Source organism: Sparus aurata, chromosome 13, assembly GCF_900880675.1.
Source record: "Sparus aurata chromosome 13, fSpaAur1.1, whole genome shotgun sequence".
Lineage (NCBI taxonomy): Eukaryota > Metazoa > Chordata > Actinopteri > Spariformes > Sparidae > Sparus > Sparus aurata.
In genome coordinates this window covers 11132084-11151815 of record NC_044199.1, presented here as the reverse complement: position 1 = coordinate 11151815, position 19732 = coordinate 11132084, and the positions used below count along the sequence as shown (strand labels likewise).

The 19732-nt window shown below is 41.7% G+C and overlaps 2 protein-coding genes across 10 annotated transcripts; one reads left to right on the top strand and one right to left on the bottom strand.

Moving 5' to 3' along the window:
- The first annotated feature begins 959 nt into the window (after positions 1-959).
- LOC115594301 (dixin-like) lies at positions 960-14550 on the top strand. 7 transcript variants are annotated; one of them, XM_030438279.1, is made up of 21 exons: positions 960-1224; positions 1969-2098; positions 3398-3523; positions 3824-4055; positions 4297-4398; positions 7771-7868; positions 7980-8080; positions 8345-8428; positions 8697-8750; positions 8871-8921; positions 9044-9148; positions 9260-9313; positions 9451-9522; positions 9860-9901; positions 10498-10563; positions 10843-10992; positions 11297-11360; positions 11451-11547; positions 11714-11822; positions 12924-13003; positions 13158-14550. In XM_030438279.1, the coding sequence occupies exons 1-21, from the start codon at positions 1162-1164 to the stop codon at positions 13207-13209; spliced, it is 1932 nt and encodes a 643-aa protein (XP_030294139.1). In that variant the 5' UTR covers positions 960-1161; the 3' UTR covers positions 13210-14550. The 7 variants fall into 7 exon arrangements, with proteins under 7 accessions (XP_030294139.1, XP_030294138.1, XP_030294142.1 ...); XM_030438278.1 differs by having other exon boundaries at positions 1938-2098; positions 7977-8080; XM_030438282.1 differs by having other exon boundaries at positions 961-1224; positions 7777-7868.
- A 52-nt stretch (positions 14551-14602) lies between these two features.
- LOC115594299 (uncharacterized) lies at positions 14603-19511 on the bottom strand. 3 transcript variants are annotated; one of them, XM_030438274.1, is made up of 8 exons: positions 19303-19511; positions 18933-19133; positions 18423-18523; positions 17786-18055; positions 16744-17692; positions 16246-16459; positions 16070-16168; positions 14603-15768 (listed from the first exon to the last, which is right to left on the bottom strand). In XM_030438274.1, exons 1-8 carry the CDS (start codon positions 19393-19395, stop codon positions 15557-15559), a joined length of 2139 nt encoding a protein of 712 aa, XP_030294134.1. In that variant the 5' UTR covers positions 19396-19511; the 3' UTR covers positions 14603-15556. The 3 variants fall into 3 exon arrangements, with proteins under 3 accessions (XP_030294134.1, XP_030294135.1, XP_030294136.1); XM_030438275.1 differs by having other exon boundaries at positions 19336-19511; XM_030438276.1 differs by having other exon boundaries at positions 18423-19133; positions 19295-19407.
- Between the last annotated feature and the right edge of the window lie 221 nt (positions 19512-19732).

The window sequence follows — 19732 nt, the reverse complement described above, 5'->3', positions numbered from 1 at the left end:
ATTGCTAGAAAACATTATAATATGAAGTTTATCTAATGTCTGTTTATTCTTTTATATAAATCATCTGTGAAACAGATTTTAGGCTAAATAGGTCATATTGTGAAAAAAATATGTTCAGGTGCATACTTTTATTTTGGGGTCCTAGTAGAATTTGTTTACATACTTTAATTTTCCAAAAAACCTTTTTTTTTCTCATATGATGCATTGCTGTGTTATCCCTTTTCACACTGTTGCTTGAATGCTCCATTTTAACTATAGTGAGATATCTCGCCTCTGTTCAATCTTTGGCAAGAGTTGCACATGCAATATTTAACGGGCATGAGGTAGCCAATCAGAGGCAGATTAGAGCAGGTAATGCTGAAGGTAGTGTGATCTAAAATAACTCTGTTACAGAAGCGGCAACTATATGTCTGCTGACTATCTTGAGTGTATATATTTCAGTGTATACATACAAAAATATATGTTTATATAAAGCCTGTTACATTGTGATGGACATAAGTTAAGGAAATAAATGCTCAACTCCAAACCAGGTTTCAGGTAGTACAAGAGCAGTGTTTTCTTTGGGAGAGAATAACTCTCTTTCGCGTGGACTTTGGGCTTTTTCACTTTGCAGACCCTTTACATGCACAGAAATGCTTTATTACACAATAAAGGAAAGGCAAAAACACAAAAAGCATAATACAACCTCTTTAAATTGGTGTTGGGCCACATTTTTGCCGGCATAATGTCAATGGATTGTACATGAAGCTTATACTGTCTCTTTTTGAGGACAGAAAAGAGCTAAGCTAAGTTAAGAATCACATACATTGTGAATTGTGAAACTTATGCTGACTTTATATTTGCTTGTTTATCGCTAATCCGTTGTTTCGGGTAAAGAGAAACCAGTCTGATCTGTTGCGATATGAATCCCGGAAGTGTTGATAGATAGTTTTATTGTGAAACCCGCGACCGGAAGTCATGTATGTCAGTGAGTTTGACACCGGTTTCCCGGCCGGAGTAACGGTAGCAGTCCTCAGATCCCTCAATTGTCTCGGTTTGTTGACGTTTGCAGGAGTGCAGCGGCAGTTGGTAACGGGGTTCTGTCCCTTGTTTCAGGCGAGTCGTGTGAGAGTGAATGAAGCTAGCCTGCTAGCTATCTTAAATGGGTTTTCGAGTTAAAAGATGATCGCCTCACTTTCGAGAGGAAGTTTGCTGGATGAGGTTCTTCATGGGGGCTTTAATGAGGTAACGTCTACCTAGCGTTACTAACGCTCATGTTAATGTTTATCGAGTTAGGCTAGCTATTATTTAGCGAGCAGGAGCCAGGTAAATCAGCTAAACATCTGACCGCTACACCGGGAAACGACGAAGAGGCATAAGTTTAGATAGAATTTACACATGTATGCACAACCAAATATTGAAATGTGAATGTTGAAGTTGACATGTAATAAGGGCCAAAAGAAAAAATACATGAATTCTAGCTCCACAATGTCAAGTAAGTAGCTGGCTTTACGCTAAATAAGCTAGTATTGGATCACAGGAAATAAGACACCAGGCAGCTCCACCACGCCGTGTAAAAAAGCCACAAACCAACCAAAACGTCGCGGCAACGTTATCTTTAAACGAGGTGTTCAGTGTTGTGTGCAGAACAGGGCGCGTTCTTTGTAACGTATCCAGGACAACGAGCCGTCACGTGACTTGTCGGGACCGGTAAAGGTGGAGGATGCGGTGAAATAGAGGAGAGGAGGGCTGAACCCTGTTACTGTGCTCAACACCAGATAATATGCTTTGGCCTTCAGAAGGAAAGTAAAATTTAATAGGCAGCGGGACAACAGACTGCCCCTGCCCCCCTCTCTCCTGTCCCAACATAATAAACAAAGGAACTCATTTGTTATGCCATGGGTCTCAGCCTTTTTTTGGCCCCCAATCTAAGCTGTGTGTTTGTCTGTGGTTTGTTGGATTTGTGTGTATCTGATCGACGGATTGCAGCAACAGCTGGCTGCGTATGTTTCCTGGGTGAACTCGCAGCTGAAGAGGAAACCGGGCCTGAAGCCCATTACGGACCTGAGGCATGATCTGCAGGATGGGGTGGTGCTCACACAACTAATAGAGATAGTTGGTAAGTACACACATGCATGATCACACACACAAACGGCTCTCATGGTGTAATAATGCTGTGGGAAGAAAAAGGAAAACAATGCCGGTGCCAGGAGATCTTAATATATGAACTGGTCCATTTAAGAGTGCGTACATAGTTAAACATTTTGTACTTGTCACCTTTGACCGATACGCCCTTATTTACATGATTATAAGTAATGTTTCAACATCAAGGAGGCCTGTCTGAGATCCATTTCCTTCATTAAAAAGAAAAATCTCCTTTTAGCTGAACATTTTTCTAAGCCTAGACACAAATGTATGTCAGGTGTGTGTCTTGATTGGTGACAGCATGAAAAGTGTGTGGTAATCTGCTGTACTAATTCGTTGTTTGAATGAACTGAAGATGAAAGTGTGAACAACAGTGACATCACGATAATTTAGATATCATGAATCAGCGTCAAATGCAACAACCATTATTCAGAGACAGGAACTTTTAATGGCCTGAACCTTTAAATGCATGGTTTTGAAAACATTTATCACCATTATAGTCCGTACCAAGCGAAATCATGTTTAAAGGATAGATACACCCAAATGTGAAAATTCAGTCATATCTACCAATCCCCATGCGGATGGAAAGTCAGGTGAATTTATGAGTCAACCAAAGATTTCTGGGGCTTCACAGCAAAACTATGTTGCATCATTCTCCTAAACAACTGAATAAGATGGGGATTTGTTTTAAACTGTAAATCAAAATCGAAAAACAGAAAAAAGACATAAAATGGCCCCATACAGCTTGCAGCTTTGATATCCAAAAGTGATTTGGACAGACGAGTCTGTGCTGTCCAGCCACTTCAGACAGGGTGCATGCTAATGCTTTTAGCTACAGTGAAGCTCTAAAAAGGGTGAACATAACATTTTTTAATTCAATTTGTGATAACAAGGCTATTGGGGACTTGAGCCAGATGAGCTGTATGGGGCCATTTTATATTTTCTTTTAGTTTTCTTTTGTTTTTTTGTGTGTGTGTGTGTGTTCCCGTATTATACAGTTGTTTTAGGAAAATGCTGCACTGCTGTTCTCCAGAAATGTTTTGTGTTCATTGTTTGGGTGAACATATCCTTGAAGATGAATTCTATCCAGTGGTACCAACTATAAAATTAAGTCTGTAAGACACAATCACACATGCATTTACACACACTGAATGACTTTTGACAAATAACATACTACTGCTATAACATATTTTAATGTGTTATCGTTTCTTTTACCAGTTGTTGCATAATTGATTTTTTTTCTCTCGTTCTCAAATCTTGTTGAAATCGACAGCTGGGGAAGTGCTGGAGGGAGTGTATGCTGCCCCGCAAAACAAAGAGGAGAGCAGGAAGAATGTGGAGCAAGTCCTGCAGTTCATTTCCTCCAGACACATTCGCATGCCACACATATCCGCAAGAGGTAAATCACAGAGAAGTGTGTGTTTTTCTCCCTGTCACGTTGAGAGCAGGTGTTGCTAAAATTTTCTGGTTGTTGATCCTTTATCGTAATCAGAATAATTAATCAACCCTAAATCTTAAAGCTCAAGAATATCGCGTGTTTACATTGCAACAAATACATATTTCTCCCTGTGTCTACATCCACAATCCTCATGTCATAACGCTAACGCTAACCCTGTTGTAACTCTTTCAACAGTGTGTTGCAAGTACTGCTGTGCACTTGTTCATTATTGATGGACATGTGCTCCCTTTCTGTCTGCAGACATTGTCGATGGTAATCTGAAATCTGTAATGAGGATAATTCTGGCCCTGGCAGCCCACTTCAAACCCTCAGCCAGTCAGAGGGCTGCCTCTGGAAGTGGGAGGAGTTTGACGAGAGGCTCTACCAGCCACAACCCTCTCTCCACGGTTGCACTAGCACAAGGCGCTGCTGCCGCACTCACATCAGCAAGAATTGATGCCTCGCAGCCTACACGTGCCACACGTATCCACAGGTATGATGGCTACAGTAAACATCGACAAAAACCCATGTCAGTATGTTTCTTTCATATCCAAATGTTGTCTACCACAGTAGTCATTTGTTAGAGACATGTAGTCTTTGCTGCCCTCTTGTGGACAAACACAGATCACCCAGGTTAATGTCCTCATCACTGCTACAGTGTATTTTTTTATGAAAACTGCATGCCAGTTGTTGTTTCTGAATAAATACCATATGTTTTGTTTGTCATCCCTCAGTGGCTGGGGGTTGGATGTGGAAAAGAGTGTGTGTGTTCGAGCACTCGTTGAGCAGTATGAAAGAGGATCTCCAGATGAAGAGGACAATCCTCAGGCTAGCAGGTAATCTACTACTTGGAGTTTTTGATGGTCTCTTACAAATGCACTGACTGTTTTTGCCTTAATTGATACATACATTATCTTTATATATAGAATCTGCATACATACATAATGTCCCTCTGAGTATTTTAATTGGAGTGTGTTGGGAGTCTGGGAATTGGGAGTCCACCTTAGAGGTCACATCACCTTAAAGGGTGGCAAGTGTGGTTACAGGTCTTGTGGAGTACTACTGCATGTGTGAAGAAAGTATTCTAAAGAAAGCCTTTTGTGGCTCCAGAGGAAGCTGTGTGTAAATTTATGAATTGCCTCCAGTGATGTAACTCACTGGCTGAGTTGCATTGTGGGTAATGTAGGTGCCAGTTTTGAAAAAGGAAGAAGAACACGATACCTCTGGTTCAGCTGTATTGACTTTGATCGTTTGTTTTTAAATTGTCCACAATGAGTCCGACAGTGTTATAGGAGGACGATTCTAGACGAGTGGACTACTTTTCAAAAACGGGTGCCTACTTTACCCACGAAGCAACATAGCCACAGAATGACATCACTATAGGCATTATATCAAATTACATGCAACTTCCTTTTGGAGCCACAAAAGGCTTTGTACTACTTTATGCAGTTGTACTCTCAGAGACCTTTAATTACCCTTTAATGTGTAAAATTAGTGGTGTTAACCTTTAAGTGACCCTAGGTCAAAGTTGTCACTAAGCCCATGGCAAATCCCCTTCCCTTTAATCACACAACCTCTGAGTTATTCCTGACAGGAGTTTGCTACTTATATTTTGAATTTCATTCTATTCACAAAGATTCTGGCCACTGGTCTTGCTGTACACTGGCAGAAATCTTGATGTGCGTTTGTGCCTGAGAGGAGAGAAAAAAGAGCGCGTGCAGCAAATGACAGCTGTTTTGTTTGTATACTGTCAAAAAAGCACTTGTAAAATCTCTCACAGGTCTGCACCACTTCCAAACATAGACTCAGTTGTGGGCTGGATCATGTGAGGTTGTGCCATTTTAAATGATAATACAGGGCTGTGGCATGAGGTTGAAGAAAATTAAAACCTACCTAAAAGCGTGGCGGCTGTGCTGGCCTCTATTCAGGAAAGAGGTTGCTGTAGTGGCATAGTTGTATGGTTATGTAATTAAACTTGCCATTTGTACATGTCTTTACAAAACATTTATTTCAGCTTAATGTATTTTTAGACAACCGTGCGAACTCAGTGTTTGGGACAACAAGCTCCACTTTGTTGCTGTTTATACTTCACAGGTTTGCCTGCAGTTCATTTTATGTAAGCTCTCTGTTATCTGCCATCTTTAATGCCACACTTGAAACAGTAGACTACATTCTCTGGCACATCTGTGTGTGTGTTTGTGTGTCTCACTGCCTGACAGAGCATATGACTTAGCTTTTAGTACTTCACCCTGGCGTGCGTGCGTGTGTGTGTGTGGGTGTGTGTTTGCGTGCATGTGTTTGTGTGTGAGGTAGCCAGATGGATGATGGAAAAAATAAATAATTGATTTTTTATCTTCACAAATCACATGTCCCTTTGAAGTCCCGCTCTGTGTGTTTAAATGTGAGTTCAGTTGTGTGTGTGTGTGTGTGTGTTTCTGTTTAAGATGACAGGAAGAGGAGTGCATGCATTGATTATTTGTTGAACCATGATGTGTTTGCCGTTATCACAATGTGTAGCTTAATTAAGTGAGAGATGCTCAGCAGGGTTTGCTGCGTTGGTCACCATGTTAGCTAGCTGGAGGGCGAGGGGCGGGGTGTGTTAGGCTGGGGAGAATCACACACTGTCATGAGTTTGTCGAGATGCTGAAGCCAGAGACCCGCATGCAGGGTTGATCTCAGATTCCTTGGAAAGTTTAATGCACAGTTTAAACCACCTGTAACGCACTATGGGGGGGACGCAGATTAAATGGTAAGAACAGATACTGTGCGACACTGTGTGAGTGTGTGAGTGTGAGTGTGAGTGTGTGTGTGTGTGTGTGTGTGTGTGTGTGTGTGTGTGAGTGTGTGTGAGGATTCCTGTGCAAGTGTATGTGAGTTTATGCTACTTTTACTGTAACATTTCTACAGGGCTGCAATGCTTTGATTTGCAAAGGCATGTGAGGATTTAAGGCTTCTCTCGGCAAGTTAGAATTGAGAAGATATGTGTCATGTGTTGCTTTATTTTATCCGTGCTCTTTCCTTTCCCTTCTTGAGCCCTGAGTCCAAAGTCAGGATTTTAAGTATTATTTGTGAAGATTGTTGAACAGGCACCCTTTGTTTAAAAGCCCCCTATTAATGTGTTTGTAAGGAAAACAGCAACTTTGATTTTGGTGAATGTCGTTGTTGTTGTCTTGTCCAACCAAGCCCCTTTCACACATGGACTGCCCTGAAATATACCTGGATTCAGTCGGTCAGTCAGTTGGCCTGGACATCAGCACAAAGTTTGCGTCAAGTCCAATCGTGTCCATGTTTGAATAGAGCAGGTCATCCTCTTTTGAGAATTCCGTGAGAGAGTGGACGCGTTGATGACACTGATGATGTTCCATGGACTGTAGCTGCTGCTTCATACTCTTTTTTTTGCCTGCTGTGTATATTGCTTTACACTTTCTTTATTGATATTGCAGATAAATAGAAATTAGGGGTATTGAGATAAATTGGTATTGGTAAAAACCATGATATTTGAAACTGAGATATGATAATAAAAGACACAGTGTTGTTGTCAAGATCATGGAAACCGAGGTTTGAGACCCAGACTAGACCAAGACCAGCGAAGAGCAATCAACTTAACCATTTTATCAACACTTCTGATCTATGTGTTACCATCTGCCTAACACAAGACAATTGTTTGTGCAAGCATCAGGCTTTCCGGGAGCTTCTTGTCGTCTGACACAAACCATCCTGAAGCACAGAATGTCTCAAATAATTGTATTTATATTTACATATACACACACCTGTCCGCAGGGTTTGTACGGTTGCTTGAAATCCTTGAAAGTGCTTGAATTTCAATGTTGTGTTTTCAAGGTCTGAAAAGTGCTTGGATTTTAGTTTAAGTGCTTGAAAGTGCTTGACATTATAACTCTGTGTCTTTTACAAAATTGGGATCAGACTGGATAATTGATTTCTGAAGTTTTTGCTATTATAGAATATAATTTTAGATGTTTACAGCATAATACAATGTACATAATTGTGATAAAAAGTGAAGAAAAAAATCACAAGTATATATATTCCTTTAGATATGTATTTTACCACAGCAGTAAGGTGCTGGAAAATCATAAAAATGACCCTTAAAAGTGCTTGAAAAGTGCTTGAATTTGACCTTGAAAAATGTGTACGAACCCTGCGTCCGTCTCTGGAATAACATGATTAATCAGTGTTTCATCTTCCTCGAGCCTCAGCTCCGTCAGTCCACTGTCATCTCCGAGAGCTCCACCCAGTAGCCACACAGACCGACAGCTGGAAGACAGCCAGCAGCAGCAGCAGATCAGTGGTGAGTTCCAACAATCTGACATGTCATTTGATGCGTGAACCTCAGGATATATGTTGTTTCACACTTGTAACACTGTGTTGTGTGGTTGTACGCCCCGCTTGCATGCAGCAGAGTCAACTCAGGATGCGGTGGAAACTGCATGGGAGGATTCTCTCAGCGAGACTCTGGAGAAGGAGGTGCAGGACACGCGAAAGATGGTGTCTGCTTTACAGGTGCGAGCATATTGAGGTTTGAGTTTGATCCTGGTCACATTCTTCTCGAGTGTGGTACCATTTTCAATCCAAACGCCTTTTTGTTGACTTCCATATGAAGTTTCAAGTGCTGCGGTTTATATTCTGTGTTCTCCTCCTGGTTGGTGGCAGTACTTGTGCAGAGAGGGTGGGATCTGGTGGGACACCGTGACATTTCTACATGCATCAGACGACCTAGTCCAAAGTGCAAACTGGTGTCACATGTTCCACCTTTGTGTTTTTAAGGCCCTGCTGCTGCATGGTTCGCTGCCTGAGGATGAGCAGGACGTGACTCTGAGGTTGGACCAAGGCAACGCTGAGCAGCAACTGGTAGCGACAGTCTCTCCTTAAATTATTTTTAGCTCTTCATCCCTTTTTCTGTTCTTTTTTCTCCCTTTTTCTGTGTCGCACTCTTCTTCGCTCTATTTCACCAGCTCTTTGTGTTCAGCCCAGATCACATTTCTCTCTCTTGACTCTGGGTCTGTGTGTGTGTGCATGCTTATGTGTGCGTCAGAGGGTGACACGGGTATCAGTTACCCTTCTTACTCAGTCCATTGTGGTTCTCACACACATCCCTTCGGTCCTGACTCTTTTCCAGGTAGTCATTCGCAGTCGTTTGGATCAGAGCATGGAGGAGGCTCAGGAGTTAAAGGTAAACAAATTGTTTTCTTTTTGTTAGGACCAAAGACACACTAAGAGGATAAACTGGATTGTGAAATGCACGCTGTGATTAACATTTGATTCAGAGTGTGCTGTTTGCTGTTTGCTTTAGAGGGAACTGTTGCGCTGTAGGCAGGAGATGAGAAACCTGCAGGGAGTCAAGGTGAGACAATGCCGGATCTGCAGTTAATGATTGCTCATTGCTGTGTTAGATATGATTCTTGTTGTGTCATAGAAAAGCAGCTGGCTAAGGTGCTGGCTTTCTGTTGTTTCGTGAATGTGCAGGACGCCCAGCAGCAGAGGCTGTGCACTCAGGAGGCATCGATACTGCAGATGAAGCAAGAGCTTCTCAGAGCCAGCATGACCAAGGATGAACTCAACAACCAGAATGTACGAAATAGTCTCAAGCACAAGTCTGATTTTTTGTTCAAGTGAAAGTAAAATCTTCAAAACACTGCTTTAAAATGTGTATACAAATTCCTCTATGAAAATGTGTTACAGGCGGAGCTGCAGTGGAAGCTGGAGGAATGTAACAGGCTGTGGGTTGAATGCAAGGTGAGGCACTCTGGTCCCTGTCTTTAAACGGTTTGCTGCAACTTGGTTTAATCATTTGATTCAACTTAACATTACGCAACATCTGTTTATAATAAGTAACAAACCCTTCCTTTTCTTCCCTGTCTGTCGGATCGCAGAAGGAGGTCGGACAGAAGGACAGACTGCTGCAGCAGCTCAAACACAAGCTTGAAGAAGGCCAAAAAAAGCAGGTGTGTTCACAAGATTAAAAAGAGGGTCAGACGAGCTACAGTGGGTTCAAAATGTTCTGTCAAGCTCAGTGACGTGTGTGAAAATATTTGACCAGACGTTAATCTTAAGCTCACTTTTTGAAATGCCCTCCACGGTCTTGTTTTTTTCCTTTAATCAGCAAATTAATGCTGCAAATTTCCTTTGATGCAGGAGAACAAACTTAAAGCACAAGTGTAATTTGACTTTGCGGCCACTCATTAAAAAAACTAGTCACTTTTATGATCTAATTTTTAGGATACAGCAGCTTTGTATTAATGTGTGTAAATTTAAATGCCTGACTGTGTGTCTGTTTGGCAGAGTGACTTGCAAAGAGAGTTGGAGCATAAAAACAGCATGCAGGTAGAATGTTTTTTTCCTGACTCTTTCTGCTCGAAAGACATCACACTGTTATGACATAACGACTTTTGCTTGTAGTTAGCACCTACATTGCACAAAATGCCAATTTCTATGTAATGTTGCTTAAATAACGTGTGGGAACAAGATCATTAAGCTGTGGTTGCAAATTAACCATGAACGGACCAGCAGACATGTCCCGAATCCACAAATTACAATTGTAAGGGACATAAGCCAAGAGGGCACAGAGGGAAATGTCAGAGCCACTGCTGTGTTCATATCAGCAGAAAACAGCTTTTTTACATTCCTAGCTGTAGTGTAATTACAGGTTTATAATCTCAATTAGAAAAGTGTTATGTTATCCACTGCTCAGTAAACAGCATCACTCCTGACAACCTGCCACAATCTGCACTAATATAGTCCCATGGCCATGGAATGGGATCTCATTCCTACCCGTTATTAATTTGTGGCAATATTTGATTGGCTCAGTAAAAAAACAGTTGAGGTTTATGTTTCATATTCAGTCTGCAGAAGACAGTCATGAATTCAGATATACGTTACACAGCTGACACTTTTTTGTTGTTGTTGTTGCCTTTTTCCAGATTCCAGCCGGCACAGAAAACAACGGGTATTCTCACTCTGGAAGTCCAGCTCCCTCAATGTCAGGGGTAAGTTGATAAAGGCCGTTCAGTCAGTTTGCCTGTTTTCATTGTTCTACATGTCGAGGTATACTCTCACATTCCCTTGCATTATGCTCTCTGGTAGTATTTAGGTCACACATTGTAATTTGACCTCATGAAACAGTGTAACCCAGATTATTACTTTCAAGTTAAAGAAATAACAAGGGACAGAACACGCTGAACGTACACAATAAACAAGCACGCAGCTGTCCTCAATAAAATGAGCTTTTTGTTTTTGACACGGCTTTTGTGTTTGTGCTCTGTTAGCAGGCGGAGGAGATGCAGCTGCTAAGAGATTCACTCAGGAGTCTGAGGAACAACTTCAGAGACCACGACCCGCAGCACCACACACTGGACACCCTTGAGCAGGGCATAGTGTCTCTCATCGACAGACTGCATGTTGTGCATACACACAGGGTACAAATATATAACAGTTTTTTTTGTGTGCTTAAAACTGAAAATAAATTCAGCTTGGTCACTTTTATAGGTTAGAAGTCGAAGTTGCTTTGCATTTGCAAAGGCAAACTCAAAGCTATGATGGATTGTATTGTAATGTTGTTAAATGATCAGTTGGTGGCCACTAATTGATTGATAAATGAGCACAAGTGGAAAAAAAGATATTGATTTGTACCATGTAATCTTCTTAGATATGATTACTTTTGATAAAATGTGGAGATTAAAAATCATGAGGTGCTGTCCACATTTTTTCCAAACACTGCAGGGAAGGGGGAAATCTCCAAGACGCAAAGGTCAACACACAGACTCTGACACATGGCCTTGCATGAGTAAGTTGATGTACCCCCCAACAAATACACACGCATCCATGCTCAGGAGAAATATGCGTTCACCAACTATGTTTCTGTTGTTTATTGCAGATGTTTGTCAGTCCCACAGTGGTTCTCCCGCCTCCACTAAAATCCTCTATTTTACTGGAAAATCCCCAACGCCTTCCATGATCAATATACCGAAGAGGTCAGTGTATGTGTGCATTGAGGTGTGTGTGTTGTATGAAGAAGTAAATTTGGCCACAACACACACAATTAAGATGGAGGGGCTTAGATAGAAAACAGAACAAACAAAAAATACAAAATGCCACGTAACTTCTAGATGAGTGAATCTCTTTGCACACATTGTACAGGCTGGGTGAGGTGACTCTAAAGGACGTCAAGGCAGCTGTGGATCGAGAGGGAAACTACAGGTACCACTTCAAGGCCCTGGACCCTGAGTTTGGCACTGTTAAAGAAGAGGTATGATAACGCTGGGTTATGTAGATTAAAGGAGGGTAATAGTAAAATTTAAAATGCATTGCACGACATTTTATAATAACCATTAACCATTAAGCAATTGTAAAGGTGTATAAACTCAAGGTGCAACTTTGGCCAAATGGCCATCCAGGTAATCTTTATAGATGAACCACACAGTGTTTCTTATGCATTTACAAAGAAGGCTTGCCGCAGTAGTTGGTGTTCCCAGTGTTACATGGCAGTCTACATACACCAATCACATTGCATTACATAACATTACGTACACCGATGCTACAACTTCAGACTGCCACACGTGTGTACTCCTTGCCGTAGCGAGGCTAGCAGCTTGGGTCGCAGCACAGTAGCAGGAGTCACATTTCACTTAACATGACGAGAGTAAGAAGAGTTGATTGACACGACGATGGCGAAGGATTTGCATTTGGTAGTATTTATGATTAAAACGCACTTTTTTTTTTAAAACGCAAACAAACAGGGAACCTGAAAAAACAAATGAAGGAAAAGGGGTTGGTTACCTCACTGAGAAGATGATGGTGTGCCACCTGTTGGCTTCAGCTCCTCATTTAACAGCTGAATAAAACTAATTTTACAGATAGGGAGCATCTTTTCTTATAAAAAGTCAGTGTCCCGGGTATTGAAGTTGTTCGTCATGAGCTTTTTAGCTGGTGGGAAAATGTCGTTACCTCGTCAGCCCTTACAAACAACAATTGTTTAAGAATCGTAGAAAAAGTGTGAGGCAGCCGTTGATTAAGTATGGCTGTTGAATCACAACATCAGGATAAAACATGCATAGGCATGTGATAATTAATTAAAGGCTTTTTAACTCATTACCCCTCATGAGTGCCTCACACTTTTTCTACGATTCTGAAAGAACAAGAGCCCTAAACCGATGAACACCAGAGGGACACCATTTTCCACAACCGAGCAGCCCTCCTTGCATCCTGCTTTTAACAGTTGCCTAATAAATGGTTTATAAAGCATTTTTATCGTTTGCTAACAGTGAAATAACTATTAACTCAAGTTTAATCAACATAAATTTACCGAGTGTTGCCACATGCATTGAGACCTAGAAATAATTGTGTCCAGGTATTCCTGGATGGAGCAATCATTCCAGGCTGGGAAGGAAAAATAGTGGCCTGGGTTGAAGAGGACCGTGGTGAAGAGAGGTAACCACATGTTCTTTCTGTGTCTCTGTAACTATTTAGCTAATTCTTAGTTGCAAAGAAACACATTGTCTTTTCTGTCTCAGGCCATTTTAGTTTCAAGCTGTGGAGCCATGATACGGGGTTTTTTTTTTTCTCCTGGTCACTGTGATCGCAGACGCTCACCGAGACAACTGTTGAGAAGAGAGGCACATGTGGACACTTTTTGAGATTCCGACGCCAAGTGGAATACTGTAAGACTCATCAGGAAGAGATTTGATGATGGTGTAAATCTGTAACTGATGTCAAGAATAGTGTAAGGCTCAGTGCCTTACAAAGGAAAGCTGTTTCCATCATATGCTTTTGAATGACAGGCTGTAACTGTAGTAACTGTACTGGACTGAAAAGTACACAGAAACATTATTTTGAATTAAGTGTTTCAAAAACCACAGGAGTGTTGTTGTTTCACCGGTAGCTTCTTTTGGTTTGTATGAGGAAGTGTTCTGCATCACTTTTCCTTCCGAATACTGCCAGATGACATGTTAGAAATATGTAATGTCCACTGTTCTTTAGCCCAGGTACATTTCAGTCTTAATTGTGAAAGTGAAGTGAATATACAGTATTATTAGGACCATTACTGGGTCAGAAATAAAATACCACTTTTATTATACAAATATTACAAGAGCAGCTTGTATTTACGTAACTGTTTTGTATCAATAACACATAACAGGTCAAAGTTAAAAGAGGGAGGGTGATGTCCAAATGGCAAAATATATCGCAAAAAACAAATAACTGAATGTATTTCGGTTTCACTAAATAGGACTTCAATTCAGATGTTGGTTTAAATGTCTGTAGCACAGCAGTGTACGTGTACACTGAACTGCCGTCAGTGAGCAGAAGTGATGCCGGAAAACTTTGATCTAGAAATGTAGATGAACAGCACTGTTATTTTGTTTACTTCATGAAATTGTTTTGTACATTTGTGTAAAGTGTTTTCACCATATCCTTAGAACGAGAGAGAGAGAGAGAGAGAGAGATTCCTATGAGGTGATGATGCTGTTGATGTAAACTTTTGTGGATTGACAATGGATCATCCCACTATTTATGGTGTGTATGTGTGAGTGTGTGTGTGTGTGTGAGAGAGAGAGAGAGCGAGGGAGCTCAGGATGGACCTTTGACTTGTAATTGCCAGAAGAACAGTGGTTAGAGCTGTTCTACATAATGCAGTGAAATGCTCGGCTCTCAGTGTTCAGAATAAAACACACTGGAACTGGCTCACACACACCTTTTGCTTCACTCTGCTTCTGTCTTCCCATTTGGGATCAATGTGTTTGCCTTCACTAACAAGCCAACAGAAATATGCATCAGTCTACTTTTCTAACAGCGACCCATCTGAATGCCATAACTGCCTGTACTGTCAAATGTACAATTTGCTGGTGAAATGGTTATTTAGCATTTGTTTTGTTTACTGAAAGTTTTGCAACATACGGATACTGTCTGTTTAAAGAAATTAAAATGGCCTTTATTGAATATCAGAAAAGATATTTTGAAATAAATTGTTTTTGAAATGATGTTTGTTCCAGTTTTTTTTTGTCATTGAGAGACAGTGGAGGAAAATAAGGATTACTACAATTTACTTTTTATTTTTGTTTCATTTTCATTGTGACATAGATGAAAAATGCCCAACACCCTCTTGCCTTTTTAGGGAAATAATTCTTTATTTTATGTCATGGATTTTGGTCTTGGCCTTGCAAACCAGATTAACCTGCCAGGTCAGTCATTACCAGCTCAAGCTGTGCAGCAAACAAACTCTGCTCACACCCACAGAAGTTAAAGGTGCAACATGTAAATTTCTGTTAAATTCACACTGCTGCATATCACCTAGAGTAATCTCTGTATGGGTTAAGCTGATGGGGAGCAGCTAGTTTGTTAGCACACTAGCATCAGCAGCTAAATGGATGTCTGTTGGCATATTTCTTCTGTTTCTGTTGACCATTTGAGCTCTTTTTTTTTATTTTATTAAAAATCTGTACATTCTGCTCCTTTTAAAAGATTAGGTTCAACCAAAAATGAATTTTTCGTCATTGTCAACTCAAACTTGTGTGGATGTATGGGGACATTTTGTAGTCCTAAGAACAGTGTTGCAGCATTCTGCTAAACACCCTGCAGTAGATGGTGACTTCAAAAACAGCTGAAAAATAAAGTTGAATAAAATGACTTCACACAGGTCATTCCCACCAACAGATTATAATCAGCTAGTTTAGCAAGTAACACAATTGTTTCATGTTGGTAAGAAAAGCCATAGAACTGAACACTAAGTGAATGAGTGCATATGTAACAGTCACGTTTTAATATTAGCCCCAGTACTCGGATGAGTCCAGACTAATTTCTGACAAGAGGTATGGCTGAAGGACAGCAGGGTTTTATAGACAAACATGAACAGTGAGCAATAGGCTTCACAGTTCTTCCTCAGGCACGCTGATTTCCAAACACCCTCCCGAGCTGTCCAGCGGTCAGGAGGACCCTCTTCCATCAAAAGAAGTTTCAATCCTCGACTGCACTCGAATCTGTGGAGGCTTACAACCAGTCCCTCGGTCTTTTGCAGCCTCCGGCCTCTGTTTGGGGATTCTTTCCAAAGGAGCAAAGAGCTGACACCATGGCGCTGTCTGTTTTGATGCTTTCATAAGTCCTTACAAATGAAGCGATGGGATGAGTGAAGTCTGGGTTGTCCAGTTTCTTGCTGATGTCCACGAACATGCTGTGTAGCCTCTCTTTGAGGGACAATTCACCTGGGGATATGATTCACGGAGAGTTGTATTAATAAATGTACCCTACCTGTCTGACTGAAAAATCTTTTACCTATTAAAGTCTCATTTTGTTCTTAGGAGTTGCAAGAAGTCAGGCCTCTGGATCGACAGCTGTGTGCATTTAAGTACTGTTTTTCAGTCATCTCAGTACGGAGGGGGGCATGTTCACCAAAGCTCGTGACAGAATATTCCTTCACTGACAGTAACACAGAGACGCAACATCCGAAATGTAGGAAACAGTGTGACTGCGAAGGTACTGTGGACTGTGCACTCGCTGACTTACCTGTGGCAGGATGGCAACACGTGTAACCAATTCCTGCAGCTCTCTCAGGCAGAGATGGTTTATCCAGCATCTGACAACATTCATTTGCAATGTCCTGTCCTGTTGACGGGAGAGTGCACAGTGGTTAATTGTGGTTAACTCTCTCTCTCTCTGGTTGTTGACAAAAAGAAACTCACCTGTGGCAATATGATAGTAAAGCTTCCGTGTGTCTGGTGATGAGCCATGAAGGAAGCTTTCATTGGGTCCAAACATCCTGGCTACAGCACTCTGATGGTCACAGTGCCCACCATGAATCCCTGCTGGGCACGTGCAGCAGCCGATGGCCGTGTTGACATGATAGGACTCTTCAGCAGTTGACGAGCTTGCCACGGTGTAGTTGTCTTGGTCTTCCTGCAGCGGTGGCATAACAAAATGAAATGTTAGGTGAGTTACAAAATATTGCAATATTATTTTAAGGCCATATATCGCCCGGCCCGACAATAAATCACCTGATCTCTGACACACTTGATTATTTGCATCAGACGTGCTTTTGCTTGGTTGGAGCAAAATCCTGAAGCTTCACTTGTTATTTAACAGATCAGTTTTACGCTCTTGATTTACATGTTTATAGCATTAAAATAATTATAAAATTGAACATTCGGCCTCAACTGTAGATGTATGCCACAGTGGTGTACCTGCACAACAGAGTCTCCCCAGATGTCCTCTGTTTTCATCACCTTCCTGAGGTTGTTGCTGGGAGCATCTGTGAGGCGATGGATGTAGTGTGCCTCCAACCGCGTGAAAACAAAGTCCACCAACTGCGTCACACTGTAGGCCTTCATTCGGAGCAGGAGCTTCTCTTTTACCACCCGAAAGGCACTTTCCACGTAGTCGTTGGTGTGGTACCCTCTGGTGGGCAGCTGCGCCCACTCCTCTCGCCGCTTGTAGACCTCCTGCACGTGTCGCACAAACTTTGTGTGCTGTAAGACAATGTCGTCCACCATCAGTCTGGTATAGACCTCAATGAGAGCCGCTGGTGTGGAAGCACACAACAGATCTCTAAAGTACTTCAGGAGGTGAGGCTTGTGTTGCTTGGGAACCCCATTTGAACTGCTCCACAGCCACCTCCACATGGCCTGAAAGAGGGTGGACACACAATGTACCAACGTGGCTTTTGGGAATGCTCCAGTCAGTGCCTGCCTGAGTGCGGCGCAGTCGCCAGTCACGGCAACAAAAGGTCCGTCCGGGTGGCCGAAGAACCTGTCAGGTGGAAAGACAGTCTGTAGCAGCTCTAAGGCAGCGGAAATGGTTTGCTGTGTTTTAGACGTTGTGATAAATACACCCAAAGGCAAACTACCAGCCGAGGAAGGGGTGACGAGGAGGAAAAGGTGGTGATTGTGGCGGTCACAATTCCCAGAGGAGTCCACAAACACCATCTCACCGCTCTCCCTCAGCCTGGCGTGTACTCTCCTCATCATCGGAGTGCATATGGCAATCACCAGCTGATTGTCATCGGTTTGACACATCCTGGCATAGACATCCCCTCGCTCTTTGTTGTACTCATCAAGCTTTTTTTCAAGGTCTGCAAACGTTTCTGCCCCTGCTGCTGTGCCGTGTACTTTTTTGAACAGTTTGTAGTACAGTCTGCAAAAAGGAACAAGAATTCAACTGTTAACAATCCAATTATAATAGTTTGTTTTAATGAATTAATTCATCTTATTTGTTTGAGTCACAAACCTGTAACAAAACTGCAAATCTGGACAGACGGACCGATCTGCAGCAGCGTAAACGTAGTTGTCCTGCTCCACCTTTTGTAAATCATATTTAAGGACGTCGAGTGCCGTTGTGGGAGAGTGGCGTACTTCAAATAGCTTTTTCAGCCTTTCAATGGCTTCCACTGAAACATCTTTCCTCTTCAGGGCTTGAGCACATGAACCACGGTGGTTGTGCTCATTACGCAAGTTCACGTGAAGGAACAGTCCGTCTTTCATGTGAGTATCCCCCGACCTGAAGTGAGGAACAGTGAATTAATCTACCAGTAACAGCTGTTAGTAAGACATTTATTAGATCATGTTATTGTTTGAGTTTGACAAATCAGTGATACAACTGATGACAATTTTTTTTTTTTTTTGGTGACAAAGCAGCTATCTGAGAGGGTTAGGGTTCTGCTTTCTTTTTGATGCACACAATGTCACAACACAGACAAATGAGCTCTAAATGAAAACAGGCTGAAGAGTTGCGAGAAAAATTAATGTGAGATCAGAAACACGTGCTGTGATAATAAATGAGAAAAGTGAGATCATCGAAAGCTCGTAACATAAAGTCTCACGACCAAACCTTTCCTGTTTTATTATTACTGTTATTTATTACTGACCTCGACTTCCGTTCTCCAAGTTCTTGCTTTCTTTTTAAGACCAGGAACAGAGTGGCGGGGCAAGAAGTGTTTCTTTTTATCGTCCTGCACCTGTAGTCCACCTGGGAAACAGTCGCATAAGTTGGTCAGGCACACTAAATGTACTGTTAAACTGTAAACATAAACACACGGTAAAGAACGATATCGATCCTTTGCCTTTAAAAGTTCATTCATTCAACATTATTTTTTGAAGGTGGCAGGGTCCGCCAAATATAAACAGTATGAAATTGTGCTGTCCTTTAAGATTTAAGGTTTTTCAGTTATGCACACAGAAAAAAGTTTTGTTTATTTCGTTTTTTTTTTTTTTTTTTTTTTTGTCATCAACCAATCAGTAATTGAAGGTCTCTCTCTCATGATTCAAATGACCCCCCCCACCCAAAAAAAAATGATAAAATGTTTTGACATAGTGGACCTTTTAACATGAAAGTTACATGGTGTATTTAAAAGACTGGGTGAGTGGTTGACACTTGCTCGATACTTGTTGTAGCGTCCGACGTTGGGGTACGTTTTAGATGTTCTCCATGTGAGGCCCGAGGAGCTCTGGAAGTCTTCAAACCATCGCTTTGCTTCTTCTTCACGGGACAGCTTCAGCTTTAAGGACGCCCTGAAATTGACGTCTCCTAGCGACCCGTAGTTGCACACAGTGTGGCTGTACTGCTGTGGCAGTAGTTTCTGTCAACATAGGAACCCGACAACAGACAGACAGAGACACAGACACAACAGGCAGAGGGAGATTGAGAGGGAGGGCGTTAGATAGATGACATCAAGTGGTCTATTTACACTTTTCACAAAAAGCTAGGTTAGCTGGCTAGCTAACTAACTGACTGACTTACTAACTAACGTTAACTAGCAGACTGTCTCTCTCCGTCCTGACCTCTAAAATCACCAGCGACTGCTCCCGGTCTGTCGCTTTGCTACAGGTCCTGCACCACATGTCACAGAGAGCTGCAGTAATAATATTAATACTAAAAAATAATGAATACTATATCCTCAACAATTAAACACCAACAGTTCCGCTGCGTCCTGAATGCGTCTTGACTTCTTTTCTTCTTCGTGGCTTTCATTTCGTGGGGCTTTTGGGTGCATGTCGCCACCTACCGTACCGGAGTGTGTAGAACAGGGCCGAGTTTACATTTGTCTGTGATTGAGTGTAACTAAGTATATTTACTCTAGTGCAATTTTCAGTATTTCCATTTTCTAATACTTTATTCTTCCACTCCACTTCATCTTGGAGGCACGTATTGTACTCTCCACTATTCGACATTTATTTG